Source organism: Pteropus medius, unplaced genomic scaffold (assembly GCF_902729225.1).
Source record: "Pteropus medius unplaced genomic scaffold, Ma_sr-lr_union100, whole genome shotgun sequence".
Taxonomy (NCBI): Eukaryota; Metazoa; Chordata; class Mammalia; order Chiroptera; family Pteropodidae; genus Pteropus; species Pteropus medius.
The window spans coordinates 14,182,793-14,195,646 of NW_024349799.1; the positions used below are offsets into that span (position 1 = coordinate 14,182,793).

Here is a 12,854-nt window from a genome sequence, read left to right on the forward strand (position 1 = left end):
ACTTCCCACATTTTTGCCATCTGGTATTGTTTTAAAATTTTTAATTATTCTAGTTGGTGTGTGGTAGGTAGTACCTGTGCAACTTTTGACAAATTCCCCCAGGCAATTAATTTCAGGGAGTATTGTCAGATGGCTTTGCTTGGACAGGATTCTTTGGATAAAAGTTAAAGAAACACAATTTAAACTAAGTGGAAAGCAGAATATTGTGTCCTGCAACCAAAACATGGAAGGCAGAGGTGGAGCTGCCCTCAGGAGTGACTGAAATTAACTTCAGATCACTCTCCTTTCTGTCCTCTACTCTCTGCCTCTCTTTGCCTGTTAGCTTCCTTCTCGAAATTCATTGTCCTCACTAAACTGGAACTCTGTCTTCAAGCAAGTCTAGGCTTTCATCCATACAGTCTTCCAAATGAACAGAGAAGAAAGCATCTTCCCATCAGTTCCAGTTAGAGAACTCTGATTATCCTGACTCGAGATACATACCATTCCAGAAACAGTCACCATATTTACGGTGGAGACTAGCCTGGGTTATGTGCTCACCCTAGCTGAAAAATGGAGAAACTGTAATTAGGCAACTATAACCATGATCAAACATAACCATGTTTGAAATGGGAAAGGACAGCTTCCAAAGAAGTCAAGGACTCTTCGAGGCAGATAAAACAATAAGTGTCTACATACACACCCTGAATTTAAAGAAAAGTTTATACTTAGAACCTTGATTCTTTAATTCACTGACAACCACAAGTCAGGGCTATAGCTCAGACATATCTCATTTAATTCATTGTACATCTCTCAGCTATGAGCTTATCCAATCATCCATGAAACAATTCCTTTGGCCTGTGTAACCTCTCAGGCTAACTGAAGAACTGGGAGAGGGGTGCCATGCAAGCAACATTCCGTTGGGCCCGGTAGCCAAAATCCCATTTAGGCCTCCTAGTCGGCCTACCCCACCTTGCTAACATGTTGACATTCTCTTTTCCCGTATTCTCCTTTGACCATTTAATCTCATCTTTAGAACCCAACGAAATTCTTTTTGGTAAATCATTGGCTTTTAACTCTTCTTTGTCCAACTTTTAACTTTGGAAACTTTCTGTCTTTTCTAGAAATTTCCAGGTAGTTACTTTGGTTATTGGAAGCCACCTTGGAACTCTCTTTTCCTCCCTGGCCTTGACCCATTCCTACACTGCTTTTCTCTGGACCTGCTATTCACCAAGTCCTGACTGATTTAATATTATCCCTAGACTTCTGCTATTGAACTGGATTGGTACCTGAGTTCAGTTATAAGAAGTGACCCCTAATTCTAGTGTTCAAGGATATGATGGACAATGCCACATTTGCTGATGCCATATCTTTATGATTTGGGTCATATAACCTCCCAATTTTTCTATTTTTAGATAGTGTTAAAAGTATGAAATGATTTAATTTATTATAAGATGAAAGCCACTCCATCCCTCTGATATCTTGGTGTTCTTCTCAAAACCTTCACCACATCCTGAAGTATAACTACCAAAAATTCATTCAGCATCTTGATATGAGAGCCCAATGACTTCATGGGATTTTGTCAGCAAGCAGCTGGCCCTTTTTCCAGATTACTAGTTCCTCTCCCTGTTGCCATCTCATCCTCCTTCCATCACTAAGAACCATGGTGGTTACCAGAAATTGGGAAAGAATAGAGCAGTCATGGTAGCCAGAGAGGCAAAATTCATCCTCCCGTAAGCTTTTTAAGGTCAGGGAAAGTTTTCATAGCTGGATTATCCCCCTAAGGCACCAGCAAAGTAGGAACAACCAAAATGAGAACAAGAAAAACACTTATCTTTAATTAAGGTAATCTGAATTTAGTAATCCTCAAAGCTAGAAAGAAGCTATTTTAATTCTAGCATATATGTAAGGTTTGTGTTGTTTTGAAAAATAAAATTTTATTTTGAATGTACTTTTTGGGGGGGACACTATAATCTCTGAGCCTCTTCTTAAACCAGCTTAACTGTGTTTTCCTCAGTTCTATACATCCAGAGCCTTGTACTGGGTCTGGCATAGAGACTGTGTTTAGTCAAGATCTGTTGGATGATTTAATAAATGGATGGAAGAGCAAAATGAAATGCTGGGAACCGGGTAAAGATGGGAGTCAGGAGGGCAGGGTGGTGTTGGGAAGTAGCATTACAGAACCCGATGGGAACATCTGCTTTGGTACCTCTGGAGATTTGCTATAATTTCCACCCATCTGACTTTCCTTTGGTTGCATCGGTTCACTTTGTTTTATGTGGCTTCATTGTCTTTTCCTTTCTTTGACTGCTAGTTCATATGCTCTACTGAGCATATGAACTAGAAATTGCTTCTTATAAGGGTCATTTTGCAAAGCCACTGCCATATTCTGTGTCCCGGGCACTCAGGGTCTCTGGGGACCTTTGGCTCATGGGTGAGCTTGCAGCATTTCTGTAGCTGCTTTCTCCTTATAACTGCTATAATTTCTTTGCACTATTTTCACCCAGACCCATAACAGAAAGATTGCAGATTGTTCCCATAAATAGCATCAATCTCTTCACCTTCTGGAGCTTCATCTTGTACTCTTGAGATGGAGTCCAGCTGGCTGAGTGTGAATGTGCTTTGTTTGTGCCAAGTCAGTCTCAGCAAGTATTTTTATCAAAATTAGAGGCTGAAATTGCTGGCTGCCAACGCATCCCTGGTAACTGGATATTTTTCTGGTTAGGAGGTATGAGTTGTGTTTTGGAGCCTTTAGCAAGAATGCACAGTCCCAGTTTCTTACCATTTTAATTGGAGTATATCTTTAGATCTGGGCATACCCTATGACATCTGGGTAAGAGAGAACTTGGGCCCATTTGAATTTGTTCCTAGAATCTAGGGCCAAGATTGAGTGAACCTATAAAATAGATATAAGGTATAACCCAAGTAAAACTAAGCTATACTTAGCCCTACCCCAGCACAGAGTTGTAGCAAAAAAAAAAAATCCAACTACAACTCCTATAAAAGCCTTAAAAAGTAAAGTATGTTAAGTCTTCACTGAAGTTATCTTGAAGGCGTCTAGAAGAAAGTTATGGAGCCCATTATAGAGCACACCCTCCCTCAAGTCTCACACTCCTCAAGAGCTTCCTCCACTTCTTTTTCTCTCTGAAACTCCTCCACCCTCATGATGCTCTTTATTACTCTCTCCCCGCTCTCAGGGAATGCAGGATGCTGGTATTTTTTAAATTTTTATTTAATTGTAGTAAAATTCATGTAACATAAAATCAACCATTTTAAAGTGTACAATTCAATGGCATTTAGTACATTCACAATGTTGTGCAACCATCAGCTTTATTTTAGTTCCATAATATTTTCATCACCCCGAAAGGAAACCCTGTACCCATCGAGCAGCCATTCCCATTCCCCCCTGCACTGGCTCCCTAGGCGATTCTAAAGGATAAACAGGGTTGAGAAAGACCTGTATCAAGCAATCTAATCTTCCCCAGGGCTTCCCCTACTGCCACCTCCCTCTGCTCTTTACCCCAGTAGACTAAGCAAAGCCAAAGATCCTCCTTAGAAATGTGGAGGCAAGTTCCATTTTTCTCCCCAGGCACATTCCTCCCCTTTTAGCCTTTTTCTTCCTCTCCTATCCCACCCACCTGTATCTCACTCTCATGGGCCTTTACTCTCAAACAGCTGTTAAAAAAGCTCTCTCTAAAGTAAGAATCCCCACCTTTCCCACCCCATCCCTGGTGTCGCCTGACAAGATCTCGAGATCTCTGGAGCATTTGCCTTTTGAGGGAAAAGCCTTTCAGACTCAGAGGAATCCTTTTCTAACGGTACATTTTAGGCACTAGACAGATGGGAGAGTAAGGGACTCTTTGGGGAATGAGGGAGACTTTCTCAGTTTCTCCTTTACTCGTAAATGAGGCGTATACTGAAAATGTATAGGGCTTAAAGATGGACTGTATTCTCATCTGGAAAATGAGGATGATAATAATGACCTCAAACATTGTATTTCAGTAAGCTGTGGCACCCTTAGAAACTGATTTTGATTGAAAATCAATCTATTGAAAGGATATTGCTTGGCTTGCAGAATTGCTAGGAGGGCTGGAAAATCAGAGGTTATACACAGAGAGGAAAACAGCCCCAAAGCAAGTGGCAGAGTTTAGGAGACTGCTGCCACTGTCACCAAGTACCAACTGCTGCAGCTTGTCCTGCCATCACCACTGTTGCTGGAAGCTGGGTGTCCTGTTTGCTCATTGGCCACAGAAACTGTGTGTTGCTGCCACCCTCACCAATAACAGTCAAAAAGAAGAGATCCACAATCTCTGCTTCTTTGTGTCACTAGTGCCCAATTTAAAGTCTATTACAGGTTCATCTGCTTGGCCAAACCTAGACTATGTGCCCATATTCTGGGAGGGCAAGCAAGCACCTGGCATTTTCAGCCTGTATAGTGAGGGAAGGCCCTGCCTTTCACCACGACCCTAAGGTGAAGGGTTCCTCAAATGAGGGGAAGGGATTCAGATGCTGGAAAGTCAAAAATAAGGACAAGTGTTCCTTTTCAAATTATAAGGATTAGTGAGATAAGGTGTATATTGTAAACTCTAAAGGCCCACGCAGGTGTTAGTTACCAGCACTTGCACATACTGTTATTTCACTGCTTTGTGGCACTTTCTCTTCTTTCTCACTCTCTTCTTCCTTCTCATGCCCAACCCCCACCCCAGGACAGGGCCCACAGATACACCTTGTAAATGTTGAGTGAATAAAACGTACCGCCGCTTTCACTTGCATGATGAAGCAGGTTGGTGTTGATTGGTTGTCTTCTCAGATTCCATTCCCCACTTCCTCTTTGCCATCGGCCCTGATTTTCATTTGGGGATCCATATAATTCTTGGGAATCAGATTCTATCCCTGGCCCCAGCAACGGAGTTCATATCCCAAGCAAAGCCAATCGGCATACTTCGTCTCTTTGGCTGTGGTGATTGGTTCAGGGGTAGACATGTGACCAATCTGAGTAAAACTCAGTAAAATCGATAAAGCAAAGGCATCCTCTGTTTTTTGCTGAGTATAAATGAGAAAACATGTGGCTTTGGGAGATTCTGGCAACCCCCTTGGGACCACAAGGGTAGAATAAAATCAACATGGTAAAAGGCAGGGCCAAGGGACAACAAGAAACCAGGTGCTTGGTGACCATTCAGCCACAGGATAAAGCTATGCCTGAATCCAGACTTCTCCTCTGGATTTGTCAGTTATACGAGCCAATAAATTCCACTTACTATTCAAACTAGAATGAGTCAGATTTTCTGACGTGTACAACAGAAAGTATTAGGTATCTGCTTCCCTCCTTCCCTACCCTATGAGAATAGAATGGCTGTCCATTTGATGCTGGCTAATAGTGAGTCTTTTGGAAATAGAGATCAAAGTTACTGTCATGGCTCTATATTTATAACCTACGAATAGGCCTAACTAAAATTTGAAATAGAATAGGCCTACTTAATCAAGAGCACATTTTGAAAGAGATTTTGATAAACATCTTTCATTTATTTTTGACCTGGAAAGATAAAGACGCCAAGGAAGTAAGAGCAAACTCTGTGAAAACAAAAATAAAAACAAAAAACCAAACAACAAAAACATAAAGCGAAATGTATTCCATCTAACTCATAAAGGGAAGTACTACGGAGTTGCATCCTACCTGGCTTTTTTAAAGCAGGTTCTCTAGAAGCACAGTCTGAGACAGAGATTCGTGTATGAATGATTTATTTAGGGAGTGCTGTTAGGAGAAACCAATAAGGGAGAAAAAGATGTAAGAAAAAGCTAAACAAGGATGAAAGAACTCTTACCTCAGCCTGATTCCACAGAAAGCTCTGGAGCATAAGTTGCTCCAAATTTTGTTTCATTCAGAGGCAAGGGCCCCTGCATCTGTGAGATAGTAGGAGGACCCTGGTGGTAAGCGGGGTAAGGGTGCGGGCAGTGTGTATAACTTTGCAATAATTTTTGGCAAAGCAGCTCCTGTCAGCTAGGGGAAATCTTCTGAAGGGTTCCGGTGTAAGAAGCAGCTAGTGAAGAGGTAGGCTGGTCTGGTAAAGAGGTCTGGGTATGAACCAATACCACCTGCAAGAAATGATGTGGTCAAAGTTTCTCTTAAAAATTCCCTTAATTCATCCATTTTGGGACTTCGTTTCATCGAAAAAATTCCTCTTCAGAAATTAAATCATACTTGCTTAGAACACATCAGCAAATTATTCCCACATTTTTTCCACAGTTAGATGTGTACACAATATACATATAGCTCAGCCTGAGCTGAGGGCAATGAACCCCAGAATGTGTTGGCAGGAGCTCTGGACAGATTTTGCAGATAGGGCTGGAGTTACCAGCTATGTGTCTCACCATGTGACTTGCCTGAGGTGGTTAGTGGCAGCTTAAAATTAAAACCTTTCTAGGCTGCCCTGCTAGCCCTTAGAATTGTGAGTACTGATTAAGACAATACAGGAAAGCACATGTACACATCACATGGTATTATTATTATGCAGACAGTGATTGACATGATATTTATCTTTCGAACCCCAAATTTGATTTCAGATGGTTACTTTTGAGTTCTGAGATGACTTAATCTCTTACTACATTAATCTCTATTTTTTGGGCTGCGAGTTGCTAGGATTTGACTTTCTCCTGCAGAGAAGAAACAGAGCGAGTGGCCACTTGTCTAGATGAGTTAATACTAGGAGGATCTGGGCATGGAGCAAAACTGAAATGGAGATTTTAACTGTGATCCAGTTTTCCCTCTCTCTTGTCTCTATGTTCATCTTCTCAGGGACCTTTCAGCCCCACAGGCTGGCTTTTCAGAACCCAATTATTTGAACCGTAATCACACTTTTCATGTTCCCAGATAGCCTTCTCATCGAACAAATAAACAAACCCTTCTGTTCCATGTCTCATTAGCTTTCAGGTCTAGATTACAAGTTAGAAAACTGCTGGTCCCTATTAAGTGTCAATGGCTGAAAACTATTATTACTCTCTTTTTCTCTCTCCCACTCTTTAAAATGATTTCACACTTTTCTTTCCTCAAGCCTCCAACACCAAGTATAACATCCTTACTTTCAGCTGATGGCCTTACTTCCTATTTCATTTACAAAATAAAGGCAATCAGCAGAGAACATTCACCAGCTCCCAACACCTCGCCTACCACTCACTTGTACCTATGCCCATATATTGTTTTTCCACTTGTGACTACAAATAGTCTGTGCTCCTACCTAAAACCCATCCTTCCACTGGTGTATTAGACCTATCCTTTCTCAACTACTCATATCCAAAGGCATGGCTCCAGCAATTCCAGGCCCCCTGCCCCAATACATCATCAAATTTTTCCTCTTTACTTGATCATTCCCATCAATATATAAACCATCTGTAATTTCTCTCATCTTAAAAAACAAAAAACAAAAAACAACCAAAGCCCAAAAAACTCTCTGGGCCTTGCATCACCATACAGCTTTGTCTGATTTTTCTACTTCCCTTAACAGCATCATTAAAATAATTATTTCACCAACTCCACTTCATCGCCTCTAGTCTCTCTTGAACCCACTCCATTCAGGTTTTCCTTGCACCATTCCATGACAACATTAGTAGTGCAGAGGTCATTAGTAACCTCTGCACTGCTAATCTAATGGTCAGTTTAAATTAGTCCACATCTCAAAGAGATTTTCTCCTCCTGACTTCCTCGTTTTAGGTACTGGCAAGGCCATTTATCTGGTTACCTTCACCAGCTTGCGAAATGTCTTATTTATTCTTCATTCCTTTACCTAATCTTGCTAAATCTTGTCAATCCGATAACCCAAAGGTCATTCTAATTTATCTTCTCCTTTTTGTATTCACTAATCTTGCCAGAATCAGTTTTTTTCTGTATGGTAACTGCTCTTTATTCTGTCTCACACAGTCCCTGAAATTCTCTTGCTAAAACATAGATGTGATCCATACCACTCCCCTCAGAAACTGCTCTGTGAATTTTCCATTTGCTGTGGAATAAAGCAAAATCTCCTTAGCATAGTAGTCAAGGCTTTTCATCATTTGGCATCATCTTAGCTTCATAGCTATGGCACCTGCTGCTCCAACACATCTTATATTCCAGCTACCATTTACTAATGCCTGTTTCTCTTGTCCCATGCTTCAAATGCTCTTTTCTCTATTTTTTTCCTGTTTGAGAATTCTTGTTATTAATAAAAACAATAAAAATAATGATTTCTGAAAGCTCGTTATATGCCAACTATCAAGTATTACATTAAATATTATATATGTATTATCTCACTTAATTCTCAGAAAAATGAGATAACTTTCCCAAGTTAAAACAGCTAGAAAATGGTTGATCTAGGATTTGAACTCAGTTCTGATGCCTAAGCTCATGATTTAACAGTATTGTTGAAGTTTCCTCTGACCTCATCACAATTAGTTGCTTTTTCCTCTGTGTTCCAATATCGGTTTTGTTGTTGTTATTGTTTTGGTTCACTACATAGAACTAATTTTATTATAGAAATTAAATACACAGATTGAAGCCAGATTCCCTGGGTTTGAGTCCTGGATCTGTGGCTTGCCATCGGTGAGACCTCATGCCTCAATCTCTTTATTTTTCAAATGGAAATAATAGTATCTACCTCAAGATTGTTGTGCAGATTAAATGCATCAACCAATATAAAGGGTTTAGCACAGTGCCTTTTATATAACACTGGCCCTGCAGACACATCCTGTCCGGTCTATATTCTATATCTCCCTCACTAGACTCTAGCTTCCTAAGACAGGAGAATCCTTCGTTCATCTTCCAATTCCCTTGCACCTAGCCCAGCAGACCTTTCACTAGAGTAGGTGCTCCATAAACATTTGCCAGATTGGTTGTGTGAATCTGTGGGTGTTTCTGTCAGACAATGTGATATTTTTACAAGTTCACGATCTATGCTGTGCTTCAAAAATCTATGAGTCTTTTAAAGAAAGTGGTTACAGAAGTAAGGCAGGCCATCTAACAGCTCTGCCCTGTTTTTAAAAATCCAGGTCATAACTACTCTGCTTCTGTGAACAGGAAGCCTTTTCCCAAGTTCCCTCACTTGTGCACCCAAGATTTTGCTTAGGGAGAGGAGGAAAGGGACACCAGTTCTGAGGGACAGCTGGGAGGTATTTAGCAGGAGGTTTCCCCTCCAGTGAGCAGTGACCAGGGGGTGGGAGCTTTGGTTTTCACTTCTAATCACTGGCACAATGTACCTGCTAAGGATGGAGGCTCCAGACCTGAAAGAGGCTGCAAACACATTACTGGGGGCCTGAGGATTCCTGGGAGGACACTGGCTCAAGTTATCTCACATTATTTCACTGTTCTTACGCTTGTTTATTTATGCTTCAAGCCTGCCTCACTGGATGAGGTTGCAGGAATGAGGTGGCAGGAAGAGGTTTCAAAGGAGAGTGAAAATGGTAGAAAAGGAAATATTTGATTAGACATTAACACGTCTCCTGGGGCTTCTTTGATTTGGATTATTGAAAAAGTGCAGAGTGTAATGATTAAGCACTCTTAGGGGAATAGTGGTCTCTGTATAGAGTTGGGGTTTTGTTTCTGATGAGTTGCAGCTGCTGTGTATGATGCAGACTAGACCAAATGGGGCACGGAGAAGAAGCGGCATTCACAGGACCAGAGCGACTGTGCTATACTCATCATCTTCACCTAAGCCTGTGCTTTCTCCTGTCCTATACCTCAGCAAACACCTGCAAATTGTTTAGGCTGTAACTTGGAGTCAGCCTAGAATCTGCTCCATCACCAGATCCTGTCTACTTTCCCTCATAAAGGTCTTTCAAATCCATTTCCTTCTCTCCACCTCCACTGGCACTGCCTTTAAGGGTTCAGGTCTCATAATGTCTTCTTGGATTATGTCTTCCTTACAGGTTTTTCAGTCTTGAGTCTTAGGCCTTCCACTCTATTCTCCATGTTACTGTCAGAGGGATTTTCTAAACTACCTTAAAATCCATCAGTGGCTCTCCATGGTCTTTCAGATCGAGTGCTCCTCTGAGCCTGGCTTGTGAGTTTCTTCAGGTTCTGGTCCTGCTTCTCTGGCTTGTGTCCTGTCAGGTCACCTCCACACCTATGAGAGCCTTCACATCAGTAATCCTGATCTGCATGCAGTTCTCGGAACGCACAGTATTTGCAATCAAGCCTTGCAGCCTTTTGCGCTTGCTCCTCCTTCTGTCCAGAAGCCCTCCTTTCCCCTCTACTGTCATTTTCTCTCCTTCTTCCTTCCTCCTCTTCAGGATAAATGAGGTTTCCCCACACCTGGTCTCTCATATCTCTACTGCAGCACTTATCAAAAACTGTATCGAACCTCCCACTGAGCAGAATGAATCGCTTACCAGCACCTAGCTCTAGCATACAGTAGTTGCTCAATAAATATTTGACAAATGAATTAACTTTTTACTAATCATATTAGGGTTCAATCATAGTTCAAGGAAGGGGCCTTGAAATGCCAGGCTCTGAAATAAGGAAATACAATAGTTATGGCAATTATGTTGTTAGAGGGATAGAATTTCACACTTCATGAAAAGATTGTGAGGTTTTGTGTTTCTTCAAGCTAAAGTGACTAAAGCCTACTTTAAAGACCAGTTTAGAAGGCCTCTTAAGGGGATAAAACATTGTATTTGCCAGCTTTGACAAATTATTGGAGTTTAGGAATTATACTCACCAAGCAAGTGTTTCCAGAAATGTCATACCTGCTGTCTAATGTCACACTTAAACGAATAACTCACTCCAGACCATTGTGAAAGGTGGACAAGTGAACTACGAAATGAAATCTGCCTACGGAGGGCTGAGACCAACACACACAACTTGTGTCAGTGAAACGACCAGGGGTGACACCTAAGAAATATATACATGAACACAAAGGGAGCCTACTACATAGATTTCCGCTACACAGAAAGAAGATGCCTTCGTTCAACGCAGAAACTAAGATTGGAATGGACTGCATTGTGAGATAGCGAGGCTTCTACCATGCCAAGTGTCCCATTCTTTTCAATGGCTTACAGGGCGCTGGGCTCAAGGTGAGGCAGGACAACCAGGTGGAAAGGGTGCAAGGTGGAAAAGGCTAAGTCATCCTTTGGCTCTTCCAACATAGATTCTTTCGAACCTTTTGATTCTTCCAATTCTCGGTTCTAAGCGTTAAAGCGCAGCTGGGGAAAGCTGTAACAAAGATGATAAGGAGGCTAGTAAGAGAAGTCAGAGAAACAAGAGTGAAAATGAAGGGGTAAGCCATAAAGGAGACTGAGCGAGTAGAGAAGAAGCAAATGCAGAAGAGGAAATGGGGAGGAGGAAAGAGCGAGAGAAACCTTACCGAAAGAAGAAAGTGACCACACTCGTCTGGGACAGGCGGAAGGCATACCCAGAGGGAATCGGCTGCTTTAAGGGAAGCCCCGCCCCCCGACGTGACGCAGCAGCAGAGCCGTTCACGACTGGCTGAGGCCGGTGGGCGGGATGGGGTTGCTAGGTGCGGAGGGGATCCGGCGGGCCCCCGCCGCCCCAAGCGCGGAGCCGCGGGAGCGGAGCCGGGCTTAGTGGCGCTGCTGGAAGATGGCGAGCGGCTGGGACTCACGGCCACCCTGGCGGCCGGGGCACCTCCCACCGCTGCTGTGCCTGCTGCTGCTGCTGCTGCGGAGCCCGGCCCGGGCAGCTCACATCAAGAAGGCGGAGGCGACGACGACGAGCGCGGGCGCTGAGACGGACAAGGGCCAGTTCAACCACTACTACCACGAAGAGGAGCTGGGCTCGGCGCTGAGGGAGGCGGCCGCCGCGGGGCCCCCCGGCCTGGCTCGCCTCTTCAGCATTGGCAGCTCGGTGGAGGGCCGGCCGCTGTGGGTGCTGCGTCTCACGGCTGGCCTGGGGCCGCCGCCCGCTGACGGCGACACGGGGCCCGACGCGTCAGGGCCGCTCCTGCCTGGCCGGCCACAAGTGAAGCTGGTGGGCAACATGCACGGCGACGAGACCGTGTCGCGCCAGGTGTTGATCTACCTGGCCCGCGAGCTGGCAGCTGGCTACCGCCGCAGGGACCCGCGCCTCGTCCGCTTGTTGAACACCACCGACGTGTACGTGCTGCCCAGCCTCAATCCTGATGGCTTTGAGCGTGCCCGCGAGGGCAACTGCGGCGTCAGCGACAGTGGACCTCCAGGGTCCAGCGGCCGCGACAATAGCCGGGGCCGCGACCTCAACCGCAGCTTTCCGGACCAGTTCAGTACCGGCGAGCCCCCGGCCCTGGACGACGTGCCCGAAGTGCGCGCCCTTATTGACTGGATCCGCAGGAACAAGTGAGTATGTAGTCCTTTCTCCCCCCACAATCCACGGAGTCTCCAGGAGCAGAGTCTGGGTCCCGCACTCAGTAGGCGCTCAAACAGTACTTGCAGGCCTTAGGGACCAGAGTAGTTAGGGTGGAGGGCGACATACTGTAATCAGGATAGAGCCGCTTAGCCTCCTGTCCCGCTAATTGTCCGCGAAGCGCTGCCTAGAGGCTGTCATTTGTTCAACGGATGCAAAAAGAGCAGTTTGCCTGGAGGGGAGACGCTTTTCTGATATTTTTCTGAGAGTTCCCTATTTTCGCAGGACTATATAGAACATGAGTGATAGAAGAGACCTTAAAGATAAACTAGGTCAGCCCACTCATTTTATAGATAAGCTGTCAATATTGTGATTGTCTTATTACTATAAGAACTGTGGTAAGCCTTTTCTGTGGCCACAACCTGATGTTTTGCATATGGGGAAATTGAGGGTCAGATTGGTTAAATAATTTACATAGTACAGAGTGTAGCTGGGACTTAGACTCAGGCGTATTATTAGTCAGTGCTTTTAGCAGCCGTAGAGGGAGACTGTAGCCCAGAAATGACAAAGGACACTC

General features: G+C 43.8%; 1 protein-coding gene across 1 annotated transcript in view; it reads left to right on the forward strand.

Moving 5' to 3' along the window:
- The first annotated feature begins 11,471 nt into the window (after positions 1–11,471).
- CPD (carboxypeptidase D) overlaps positions 11,472–12,854 on the forward strand; it is a 56,203-nt gene continuing 54,820 nt past the window's right edge. Inside the window, exon 1 of the mRNA XM_039886212.1 lies at positions 11,472–12,270. Within this exon, the coding sequence (XP_039742146.1) occupies positions 11,540–12,270 (731 nt within the window). The 5' untranslated portion in view covers positions 11,472–11,539. The remainder of the gene's footprint in view (positions 12,271–12,854) is intronic.